General features: G+C 34.3%; 1 protein-coding gene across 3 annotated transcripts in view; it reads left to right on the top strand.

Annotated features, from left to right (window-relative positions):
- The window catches only part of SCAPER (S-phase cyclin A associated protein in the ER), a 520,882-nt gene that overhangs the window by 165,582 nt on the left and 341,917 nt on the right, over positions 1 to 13,383 (top strand). For all 3 annotated transcript variants that reach the window (XM_032342354.1, XM_032342353.1, XM_032342352.1), the window contains 2 exons: positions 3,899 to 4,054; positions 10,768 to 10,910. In XM_032342354.1, coding sequence (XP_032198245.1) covers positions 3,899 to 4,054; positions 10,768 to 10,910 — 299 coding nt within the window. The remainder of the gene's footprint in view (positions 1 to 3,898; positions 4,055 to 10,767; positions 10,911 to 13,383) is intronic.

Raw genomic sequence — 13,383 nt, 5'->3', positions numbered from 1 at the left:
TTTGTGGCCACAACTGATGTTTGGATTCAGTTATCTATTTCTTGATGATTTTATTCAGTGGAACTCATCAGCTCACTGCTTCTGTCTTCTGCACTATCTGCTTCTCCTGAAATATGTATTTCAGATAATGGTATCACTAATTTCCCATTAACTTAAACTTGGCAAAGTTCTGATCATTTACTTTGATTCATTGTTGTTGTTGTTTTGAGTAATTCTTTTAAAGATTTTTTTTTTTTTTTTAATTTATTAATTTGACAGAGAGAAATCACAAGTAGACGGAGAGGCAGCCAGAGAGAGAAAGAGAGGGAAGCAGGCTCTCTGCTCAGCAGAGAGCCCGATGCGGGACTCGATCCCAGGACTCTGAGATCATGACCTGAGCCGAAGGCAGCGGCTTAACCCACTGAGCCACCCAGGCGCCCGAGTAATTCTTTTATATATAGCAAAAAGATAAGCTGATCTTTTCGACTTCTTCCTCCATTTCCCATGCATATACTGAGCTGCAAATTTTACAGTTCTTTAGTTTCTCATGTGTTTTTATGATAACTGCCACCAGGTTTTTTTTTTTTTTAAATCTCCCTCCGAAATATTTGTAGTTGGTATGCTTGCCTTTTTTCCCCTTTTCCCTTTAAATTAATCTTTCTGCAAGATATTATTGTATTACTTCTTAGCTCAAAAATTTTCAGAGACTTTCGTTTATCTTCAAGTCTTAGTATAAATGCATTTCTTTAGCTTTCTTTAATATTATTTTATATTAAGAGTAGTAGCCATAATTATTATAGAATTAGTTTGTTTTCATTTTAAAGAACTGAAGCAATATAGCGAGAACAACTCAAAATTCCACCTCAGAACTAGCCACCAAAGACATACCTAATGGCAAATAATGGAAAATAGAGAGATGTCCAGACATCTCTCTAGAATAATGTTCACATGGCATGAATATGTAACTTTAAAAAAATAGAATTATACTATAAATGGTACTTATGAATAAGAAGTATTAAACTTGATTTTATTTCCATTTTAGGAGATGGAAATAAAATGGCAGTAAAATTGAGGGAATTTTTGATTTGTAACAAATGTTTCTTTCTCACAAAAGGCATTGTTTTTAATAATTTCTTTTAAGATTATGAAAATTATGAAGAATTCAGAGTTTGGAATGCTTATATTTACTACACTCTATTTCATTGTATAAAGTTTTGAGGAAACTAGCACTACCATTTCTTTCTGTTGTCCTAATCTCCTCCCAACAATTTTTCATAGTTTTATTGTTTTTACATTGTTAAGATAGATAACGTTTATACTTCTGAAATTATAAATTCCTTAATGTAGTTTTCCTTCTGTATATAAATGGACTTACAGCTTCACTCATTCTCCATTTATGAGTTGTTTGTTTTGACTTGTCTCTGGTTGGGTGGATTTTATTAACAAGTGATTTTTTTCAGGAAGAACTTATATATTCTCTATTCCTTGAGTTCTTCCATATCTAAGGCTGAGGGATTTCTTCTGAATACATTTTTGCTAGAGATCAGGTTCATGGTTCATAATGTTTTTCCTTCAAAATTTTGTAGACTATTTTCTTCTAGCATTAACTACTTCTGGGGAGAACCTGAGGCTATACTGAGTTTTCCTCCTCTCCTTCTTATAGGTGATTTGCATTTACTGGTTGGAAGCTTAAATTTATTCTTCTTCCTTAGCATTTTATAATTTAATAAGATTTAATAAGGATATTCTTGGTATTGAACATTTTTTCATGAAATAACGTGTGCTCTTTCAATTTTCAGTTTGCTTTCTTTTTTCCCCCCATAGAAAGGTTTCCATATTATATGTTGGAATATTTTCTTTTGTCTTTTTTGTTTTCAAAGATTTTATTTACTTTTTTATGAGAGAGTGCACCTGAGTGGAGGGAAGAGCAGGGGGCTGTGGAGAGGGAGAAGCAGGCTCCATGTTGTCAGAACCTGGAACTGGAGGCAGGGCTTAATCCCAGGACCCTGAGATCATGACCTGAGCGCTAAACCAAGAGTCAAGTGCTTAAATGACTGAACCACCCAGGTGCCCCTTGTCTTTCTTAACTATAGATATTATTCATCCTTGTATTTGGCAATCTTGGCCTGTTCATTATATTCAGAGCTTATTACTTATACATAAATTTTCATTTTAAGTTCTGCATTAACATTGTTAATGCTATGTTAGCATTACATAATGTTAATGTTAACATTAAGACTTGCCTCTATTTAGTGATATCATTTTTTGTCATTTTTATTTGCTCCATGCTTTTTCTAATTCAGTGATAGAGTTAATTTTGTCCTAACTTTGTTTCCTTAGCTTTCTAATCTTTTATTGTTTTGTTCTCTTACCATTTGTTTGCACCTTTAAATTCAGGGTTTTTTTTTTTTTTAACTTCTTTTATATTAAATAGTTTGCCGAGGGAGTTTTCTGGTTTTCCTTGGGTTATGTTTTCTTCTAGACTGGGTTTTTAATTTTTCTGTTAACTTCTGTTCTGTTTACTTATTTATAGCTTTATTGAGACATCATTGACATATTGAAATTATATATATTAAGGTTTACAGCATGATGTTTAGTATACATATACATTGTGGAATGATCACAGCCTAGCTAATTAACGTATCTGTCACCTCTACTTAATTACCATTTATGTGTTTGCATATATGCTGAGAAAATTGAAGATCTATCTTCTTAGCAAATTTCAAGTATTTTTTAAATGTCATCACCATGCTGTACATCTCTAAAACTTACTCATCTTGCATGATTGAAACTTTGTACCCTTTGACCAACATCACAGTTTGAAATTTTTTTTTTAATTTTTTTTTTTATAAACATATATTTTTATCCCCAGGGGTACAGGTCTGTGAATCACCAGATTTACACACTTCACAGCACTCACCAAAGCACATACCCTCCCCAACACAGTTTGAAATTTTTACCCAACTTTTGCACACTCTTCCCTCTAACTTTAGTTTACTTATTTATTTTGTCTCTAGCATTAAGTCCCATTCCTATTTCTTTGATCTTGATTATGCTTAACATGTGAGCTCTGATGTAGTATGATTCCTTTTCCTTGAGTACAGCTGTTTGTCTTATACTTTCAGTACAGTTTGAAAGATAGTTATGTTATTATCCTACTTTAAAAAGTGGCCACGTGGCAAAGGGATTGGGAAATCGTTTTTAGACATATTCAAACTGTTTTGTCTGAGATTTTTAACATGCCTCATGATAGGTTTTATTCCACCAGCATGGATTCCTGGAGTCTGTACTTCTGTCAGAGTCAGTCTACCATTTCACTGTAGTATGCCTTCACTCTGGCTTTCAAAAATGAGAAATTTGATCCCAACTAACTTTTTCCAGCTTTATCTTTCGCTAAACTTTACACATAAAAACTATGCTTTCTAGCAAAACTTGGCTAGTAAGTATCAACATATGTGAAGTTGAGGATGTCATAGATATTTTACTACCTGACAAATTGTCACTTATTTGCTGTATGTTGAAGAAAAATGATTTATTGCTTATTTTAAGTTTGTTTTCCCAAGTTCATTAGAATAACATGTATGTACCTATTTAAATCTTAATATAATATATGTAATTGCAAATTGTAATTAATTAAGTAGAAATTTATGTTTTTTTAAGAATCTTGATTTGTTTCTTAGCTTAAGATCTGCCACTAAAATACTTATTCTAAATCAATTCTTATGCCTTTGGGTTTCTTACATACACTGGATTACTATCCATTTTTGAGGCAAATATTAAAAGAAAAAAGCTGTTTTGTTTTATGCCTTATTAGTAGTTTATATTACTATCAAAGACTGCTGTTAGGTTTTTTATTTTTGTGGTGTTGTGTCTTAGAATTAACTTGATTTAATACTCACTTTCTTTGTTTTTATCGAAGGTAAATGAAATTGCCTTCATAAATACCCTTGAAGCCCAGAATAAGCGCCATGATGTCTTATCAAAATTGAAGGAATATGAACAGAGGCTTAATGAGTTACAGGAAGAACGTCAGCGAAGACAGGAGGAAAAACAAGCACGTGATGAAGCTGTTCAGGTAGAATTTTATTTGGCAAGCAGTTATTGAACACCTGCCATATCCTAGGCTCTGAGCTATGTGCTGAGGATCCAAAAAGGATTAAAACCTAGTCTTGACCCAAGAGTGCATGGTTTGCTATAGCATTCTGGAAACATGAAGTCTGATTGCCAAAAGACAATGTGTATTCCTTCAGATAAGATAATCAGTGTTTTCATCAATACAGAGCAGTCAAACTAGATTGAGACTAGAGTCTGAATCTAGTTGAATCTCTAGTCTCAACCAGGTGAAAGACTAAATTGCTTTGGACAGATTATTTATTTTTTGCTAATTGGGTTTCATAAGAATATGCTCCCTTCAATTCCACACGAAAGGATTGTGTTTGAACCAGTAGATGTAGCCTTACAGAACGGGGCGATCTTTATGCTCATGACAAGGAATGCCTGTCCTTTATTGGGCAGTATCATCGGATACTTTTAGTTGCTTAGCTTTTGTCCTCTGTGGTTAAACCCTAATTTAGCTACCATTTCAGGATAGGAAGAAAGGTTAACACATAAATTGTACTGATATTTATAAACTGTTTTAGATTTTGACCATAAGACTTTATGGCAGTAGATAGTCTTGCCCATAAGACTTTATGGCAAGTGTGCATTCTGAATTCAAATTATATTTGTGTCAAAGACTGTATTAGGAAAATAAACGTTTTTAGAGGAGGAGGATTTTTTTTTTTTTTGAGGTAGAAAACATCCTCAAATGTGGACATTCACCTAGATGTAAGATTTCAAGCTACATTTTCTTCACACTGAAAATATGGTATGACTCCAAATTTGCTTTTGAGTAGAGGTCCACAGAGAGATTTTGAGGCCACAGAAATACTCAATTTTGCTTAGAAAGAAGGTGATTTCTCAGGGGTATATCCATGATTTCTCAGGGGTATATCCATGACTTGGCTTTTCTACTCAGATTGCAAGCCAAATACAGTTACCATCTCTTCTCTCAGTTGCTATGGCATATTAAGACCAACACTTAAGCAAGTGAAGTAGTGTAGGAAATATATGATTATGACATATATATTCATACACATGTAAGCATATACATATACATAAGCATACACACAAACACACACCCACACCTACACACATTTTACCTTTTACAGCCAGGGTTTAGAAAAACTAAAAAAGAAAAGAACACAAATTTAATTTCAGTTTGTCTTAGAAAAGGATATATTTTGCATATATATGTGCATGTACAAATACACACATATATATGTGTACATGTACAAGTACTCATATACAGCCGTGTTTATGTATGTATATATATTTGCTGTATATGACTCTTGCATGATTATTCAAATATAATGGCATTGTATGATCATTCACATATTGTTTATGATTATGTAAATGAGTATTTTGATCTCTGTTCTGGACTGTTTCTGCTTTGCTGTTTCTTACCTGTGTCGTGATTTGTCATCAGCAGCCAGAGTAGGCCAAGCCCACATGGGGTGAGAAGGCCAACCTCATTGGCTGGAAGTACTACTTACATGGCGATTTTTCTGGGTAGCATGGGTCATCAGAGTGGGTGCAGTGGCCAGGACTCCCAGAGAAGTGTGGCAGGCTGTTCACTTGTAGGGCGGCAAACCGAAAACTTGGGCTGGTAGTCCAGCAGGGAATCCAGTACCAGAGTGGCCTTTGATGTCAAGTGTTGGTGCACGTTTCCATATGGAACCTTGGCCAGCTGCAAGGGCCACCTCCACGCTGTTAGGATTGTCTTCACAGACAAGGCACATTTCCTTGGGAAGAGGAGGAGAAGACGTCTTTTGCACAGTCTAGGAAAAAGGACTTGACATTTAAAAAAAATTTTTTTATAAACATAATGTGTTTTTATCCCCAGGGGTACAGGTCTGTGAATTGCCAGATTTACACACTTCACAGCACATACCCTACCAATAGGACTTGACATTTTTGATGTTGGAAAAGTCCACTGATAATATATAGAATATATATAACTAAAATTTTTTTAATGTGTAGTCATTACTAGATGTGCAAGGCACTAATGCCACATATTCTCTAGATAAAATAATACTAAGGTCCTCTGTCTGCTTTACTTTCCCTACTTTAACATTTTAGCATTCCCATAAATGGTTACAGGCAATTGTGATCCTTCTTTTTGTAGGTAAAATACTAAGTAAATGCTGTCATCATATATTCTCAATTTGTCATTTTTCTTATATAAATTATTGGTTAGTTTGAAGTCCAATTTCTTTAGATATTCTGCCATTCCTTTTGCCCTAATCATTTGAATTATAGGCCTAAAATGGTAGGGATTTGTATTATCCATTCTTAGGCTGCCATAAACAAATCCTTGACTATAAAGCAAAGTGTATGAGTGTTTCAGAGGTTTCAGAAGGCTAAGAATTAGACATCTTTCTAATTCATTATTTGTATGTGATTAGATTTATAATGCATATTATTTTATAAAGTTACGCTTCATTTAACAAATAGTTATGGAACTCCTGTCCTGTATGAAATGCTTATGTGGGGTACCAAGTTTCTTTTATTTAAAAAACTTAAATTTTAGAAAGGAAAATAGTAGCTGAATTTACCGATTTTATTCATTAACTATAGTTACCAATTATCTTTTTCCATTAATTAAAAACAAAAATTGAAAGACTGAATACAGTTTGAAATCCAGTTATTTCTTCTTATACGTTTTTGGAGTATATCTTATATACATGAATAAAATCATCAAGTTGATGTTATATAGAGTCAACTTGGCTACATTGCACATACACATAAAGTATATATATATATACACATATTATTTATAAGACCATTTTATAATTTTTGAAAGTATATTTTTAAAGCTTTTAGTTTTACAAAATATGAAGTGAAAAGTTCTGGTTTAGTTTTTTATATTTAATGCCCAAGCCTTTTGGATTTTATTGTGAAACGTGTTTTCAGACATACTACAGATTTTTTTAAGCTTTTCTTTTAATTTCAGTTAACATACAGTGTTATATTAGTTTCAGTTGTACAGTATAGTGATTCAACAATTTCATACATCACCCAGTGCTCATCACAAGTTCATAAGTGCCCTTCTTAATCCCCACCACCTATTTCACCCATTCCCCCCCCCCCCGTACCCCACCCTCCCCCCTGGTAACTATCAGTTGGTTCTCTGTAGTTACCAGTCTGTTTTCTTGGTTTGTCTCTTTCTTTTTCCTTTGTACATTTGTTTCTTAAATCCCACATATGAGTGAAATCATATGGTATTTGTCTTTCTCTGACTTACTTCACTTAGCATATACTTTCTAGCTCTGTCCATGTCGTTGTAAATGGCAGAGTTTTATTCTTTTCATGACAAAATAATATTCTGGGATGTGTGTTTGTGTGTGCGCATGCACGCCTGTGTGTGTGTGTGTGTGTGTGTGTGTGTGTGTGTATACCACATCTTCTTTATCCACTCATCAGTCAATGGACACTTGGGCTGCTTCCATATCTTGGCTATTGTAAAGAATGCTGCTATAAACATAGGGGTGCCTGTATTCATTTGAAATAGTGTTTTTCTGTTTTGGGCGTAAATACCAAATAGTGACATTGCTGGATCAGAGGGTAATTCTATTTTTTTTTAAAGTTTTTATTTATTTATTTGACAGACAGAGATCACAAGTAGTCAGAGAGGCAAGGAGAGGGGGAGGCAGGCTCCTGGCTGAGCAGAGAGCCCGCTGCGGGGCTCGATCCCAGAACCCTGAGATCATGACTTGAGCTGAAGGCAGAGGCTTAACCCACTGAGCCACCCAGGTGCCCCATGAGAGTAATTCTATTTTTAACTTTTTAGGAATCTTCATACTGTTTTCCAGAATTGCTGTACCAGTTTGCATTCCCACCAACAGTGCAAGAGGGAGGTTTCCTTTTTCTCCACATCCTCGCTGACACCTGTTGTTTCCTATGTTTTGATTGTATTCATCCCCATTCCCCAGGTAGCGCACACAATCTCTCCCTGGCCACACTGATCTAGGTTCTTCTAACTATTACTTACATAGCCTTGTGCAAGTCATTTTGCCTTAGAGAGCCCCAGTTTCTTGTGATGTCAAAACTGCTTATATAAGTAAGGACTTAGCTAAGTGTTTAGCATAGAAAAAAAATAATAAAGCTGTTCCTGTTTAGAGAACACTGAGAAGACATGAATACTTCTAATACGTAATTACACTGACAACAGTAACTTCATACCTACAACAAACCCTATCTACCCCAGTGGAAGAAAATCTTTTTAAACTCGTAAGCCAGAAAGTCCCTACTTATTTTTGTTTTTGGGTTTTTTTTTTTTTTTTTTGGTGGGTAGGTGGGTCCAGGACAGGAAAGGACTGGGAATTAGAGAGAATGCACTGATTTCAGGAAGGTGTGTGTGGCAGATTACGGACTGCTGGAGGCATGCGGTTAGGTTTTTAAATATATTCTTTATGTCGGGTATACTATACACAAACTGGTTATAGTTATTTTACAGTACTAGGTAAGCATAATATGTGGAAACTTGTGTTGCTCTCTAAGATCTCAAAAACTCTTTAAGACTAAAAACAATTAAATTTGGCACAGAAAATTATCTCCAATGAAGAAAATATAAACAAAAGAGTTTTCTCTTAAATTCAGATTTCTTTGTTGTTAAAAAAAGTCTGTATTGACAACCTGTGGAATGGGAGAAGATACTTGCAAATACCATATCCACGAAGGGTTAAAATCCTATATATGTATCTTATATCTTATAAAGCTCAATACCCACAAAACAAATAATTAGTATTTCAGCAGAACATGAAAATATGTTCATCATTACTCAGTGTCAGGGAAATATAGATCAAAACTACAGTAAGATATCACTTCACACCGGTGAGAATGGCTAAAATTAACAACACAAGAAACAACAGATGTTGGTGAGGATGTGGAGAAAAAGGAATCTTCGTGCACTGTTGGTGGCAATGCAGACTGGTGCAGCCATTCTGGAAAATAGTATGGAGATGCCTCCAAAAATTAAAAATGGGGGCACCTCGGTGGCTTAGTCTGTTAAGCATCTGACTCTCGATATCATGATCTCAGGATCATGAGATCGAGCCCTAGTGTGGAGCCTACTTAAGGTTCTCTCTCCCTTTCTCCCTCTTTCCCCACTCACTTTCATGCTCTCTCTAAAAAAAAAAAAAAAAATCCCTGTGTATAGCACCATTCTTTACACTAGCGAAGATATGGAAGCAGCCCAAGTGTCCATTGACTGATGAGTGGAAAAAGATGTGGTATATATACCTAAAATGGAATATTCAGCCATAACAAAGAATGAAATCTTGCTGTTTACAATGACATGATTAGAGCTAGACAAATGCTAAGTGAAATAAGTCGGAGAAAGACACGATATGATTTCAGTCACGCGGAATTTAAGAAACAAAGGCGCAAAGGAAAGGAAGAGAGACAAACCAAGAAACAGACTTAACAATAGATAACAAACTGATGGATACCAGAGGGGAGGCAGGTGGGGGATGGGTGAAATATAGGTGGTCGGGATTAAGCAGTGTGCTTGTGTGGAGCACCAGGTGATTAAAATACAAATAAAAAACGATAATAGAAATGAAAAATAATATCATTAAGAGAAAATGAAGATGTAATAATACATACACTTTCCATGAAGAAAGAATAATAATTTCAAGATAGTCTTGAAATTTACCCATAATGCTGTATTAGTAAATATGGAGGTTAATATATTTAAAAGAATGCTGAAAGACATTGGAGATAAAAATGTCAACATGTGATTTTAACAAAACCGAACAAAAATATTAGGAGCCATGATGGAAACGAAACTTCTAAATACATGGTAGAAATTTTTTCTTAATTATATAACAAAAAGTATCCTCATATTACAAGTGTATATAAAATGCCAAACAGAAAAATAAAACTATATGCACATAAAAATAAAATATATTAGTACGGCTAGTAATATGGTGATAGTCAGCAGTGTACTCCTAGTAGGCAAAAATATACATAGGGCATAGTATTTTGATTATCTTCTGCCTTGATGATGATCAATAATTACTGAAAATTTTCTATGCCAGGCCCTCTCGTAAGTATTTTTTATGCATTATCTCATCTGTTCTTCAGAATATCTGAAGACATTAGTAGTGTTGTTATTTGTCTTCCAGAAAATGAAGGCACATTTATAATATACCGAGACCAGTGTTCCTGAGCCAGTAAATAATAGGGTCATGAAACAAAATCAGGGAATCTGACCCAGTGCCCACTCTCTTACCCACTGTGCTGTATTATGATAGCTCTTTATCCTTGCCACAAGCCCCCCCCCCACACACACCCCTTAACTCCTTCATGAGTGCTTAGTTCAGAAATTTGTTAACTACACTCTTTCATCATGTTCTGGCATTTCTGAAATCTTCTGTAAATATGAGGGTTTAGAAGTGATTAACCACAAAATGCATGTTAGGTTCTCACAGAATATGAATAACATAGTGTCTGCTTCAAGGAGCATTTATTCTTATAATTATGTATAACACTGGTAAATGACATATGAAAGCCACATATCACTGGTACTTATTATTTTTTTTAATTCTGAGAAGCATACCTACTAGCAAGCCAAGGATCTACTTGGCTTGATATATAAATTTATGTCAAAATGGTGCCACCTTTAATTATTTTCACTTTACACTTAATTCTTTAATATTTTAAAATTTTTCTTTCTGATTGTAGGAACGCAAGAGAGCTCTAGAGGCAGAACGGCAGGCCCGTGTAGAAGAATTGTTGATGAGAAGGAAAGAACAAGAAGCCCGAATTGAACAGCAGAGGCAAGAAAAAGAAAAAGCCCGTGAGGATGCTGCCCGAGAAAGAGCTAGGTACCTCATTTACTATTATGATTTTGATCCTGATGAACTTGATGTCATGAGTGGATATTCAGATCATGTCTAAAAGTAAAGCCATTTCTTGTCATGTAGATTTTTAAAGAAATAGTCACAAATACTGAAATGTACTGAATTTCAATTTCCAGGAATTATGTGATTGTAGTTTAAATAGAAACCTTTTGAATCTTCCTACTGAGTGAGAAACTTGATATTTCAGGACTTTTTGATGGCAGAAAACAGAATTTGATACGGGCTAGCTTAAGCAAGAGAGTTTTTGGAAAATATTGGGAGTAAAAGTGATAGGAAGTTAGAGGAACAAGCTTGGAAATGGTCAGGTGTCAAAGCCTAGGTCACAAGAGCACAGTGGTGGTCTTTTGATGGAAGCAGTCCTGTCAGCATATTGCCACTCTGATTATGATAAATGGACTTTCAGCCATCCCTACATTTTGAAATCACTTAAGATTCAAAGATCCAGGAAAAGACATTTAATTGGCTACATCCAAGTCATTTTGGTTGCTCTACACCTAATAATATATTTTCTGACCTCTTAATTGTGGCAAATTTAGTGTATGTGAAAAGATAGCTCTTTGTTGTTTTAATATGCTTTTCTAGTTGGCCAAGATTAATAAGGCTGAGCAACTTTGCTCATACTTACCAACCACACAAGTTTTTTTGTTTTTTTTTTTTAATGTAAAGTGCCTATTTAAATTTTTTGTTCCTTTCTCTATTGGAATATTTTCTTCTTGATATTTGGGAATTATCTTTACTAGATACCAATTCTTTGTCAGATATATTTGTTGCAAATATTTTTATGGGTTATTGGTTGTCTTTTTACTCTTTATGATGGCTTTTAATTAATATAATTCCTTTTCTTAGTTTTTGTTTAAACTCCAGTTAGTTAATATACAATGTAATATTTGTTTCAGGTGTATAATCTAGTGACTCAGCACTTCCCTACAACACTTGGTGCTCCTCACCTACTTAATCACTCCCCCACCTGATTAATATAATTCTTGATTGCAATGCAGTAAAACTGAACAAACTTTGTGATTTGTGCTTTTTAAATCTTGTTTATGAAATCCCTTCCTCTCTGGACTCACTAGATATTCTTCAAAATGTTGTAGTTAAAGAGGACACATGTTGTGTTGAGCACTGGGTGTTACATGCAACTAATGAATCGTTGAACACTACATCAAAAATTTACGATGTACTATATGCGACTAAATAAAGGAAGGATGGAGATGAAAAAGAAACCCAAAATGTTTTGTTTTGGTGTTTTTTTAAATAGTAAAGTCATTATCTACTTAGAATTTATTTAATTGTATGGGTTGAGGTAGGAATCCAATTTCATTTTTTTTCTTCATGTGGATACCCCATTCTAATTTAGGCATCAATTTTTTCCCTACTAATATATAAAATTTCTAATATAAATGAAGCTTCCATGTATGCATGATTCTTTTGTAGGCTCTATCTTCTGGTCCAGTGGTCACTTTTTCTATCTCCTTAAGTCTCAAAGCTTTACCATAATTCTTGGTATCTATTAGTATCCCTTACTTTATTTTTTATTATTAGGACTGTCTTGGCCCTTTTGCATTTCCACTATTAGATTCAGCTTGCTCAATTCTATATTAAAAAAAGGAAATTGTAAAAATTTTGTGATTTTTGGTTTTTTTGGTCTTTTTTTACTTTCAGGTATAGAATTTACTGATTCAACACTTATAAACTACACCAGGTGCTCATCACAACTGCCCTTCTTAATCCCCATCATCTATTGAATCCATTTGCCCCACCCATCTCCCCTCCTATAACCATCAGTTTGTTCTGTGTATTTAAGAGTCTGTTTCTTGATTTTCTTCTCTTTTCCCCCATGTTTGTTTGTTTTGTTTCTTAATTCCACATGCAAGTGAAATCATATGGTATTTGTCTTTGGCTGACTTATTTCACTTAGCACAATACTCTCTAGCTCCATCCACTTGTTGCAAATGACAAGATTTCATTCTTTTTTTATGGTTGAATAATCCATTGTATACAAGTTTTCATTCTTTTTTTATGGTTGAATAATCTATTGTATATATATACACCACATCTTCTTTATTCATTCATCCATTGATCAACATCTGGGCTCTTTCCATATTTTCACTATTATTGATGATGATTGATGATTCACTATTATTGATGATGCTGTAAACATCAGGGTGCATGTATCCCTTCAAATTAGTATTTTTGTTTCCTTTGGGTAAATACATGTTAGTGCAATTGCTAGATTGTAGTGTAGTTCTATTTTTAACTTTTGGAGGAACCTCCATACTGTCTTCTATAGTGGCTGCACCAGTTTGCATTCACACCAAGAATTTAAGAGGGTTTCACTTTTCCATATTCTCGCCAACACTTATTGTTTCCTGTGTTGTTCATTTTAGCCATTCTGACAGGTGTGAAGTAATACCTCATTGTAGTTTTGATTTCTATT

Source organism: Mustela erminea, chromosome 5, assembly GCF_009829155.1.
Source record: "Mustela erminea isolate mMusErm1 chromosome 5, mMusErm1.Pri, whole genome shotgun sequence".
Lineage (NCBI taxonomy): Eukaryota > Metazoa > Chordata > Mammalia > Carnivora > Mustelidae > Mustela > Mustela erminea.
Note: the sequence above shows the minus strand (reverse complement) of the source record. Positions and strands in the feature narration are given on the sequence as shown.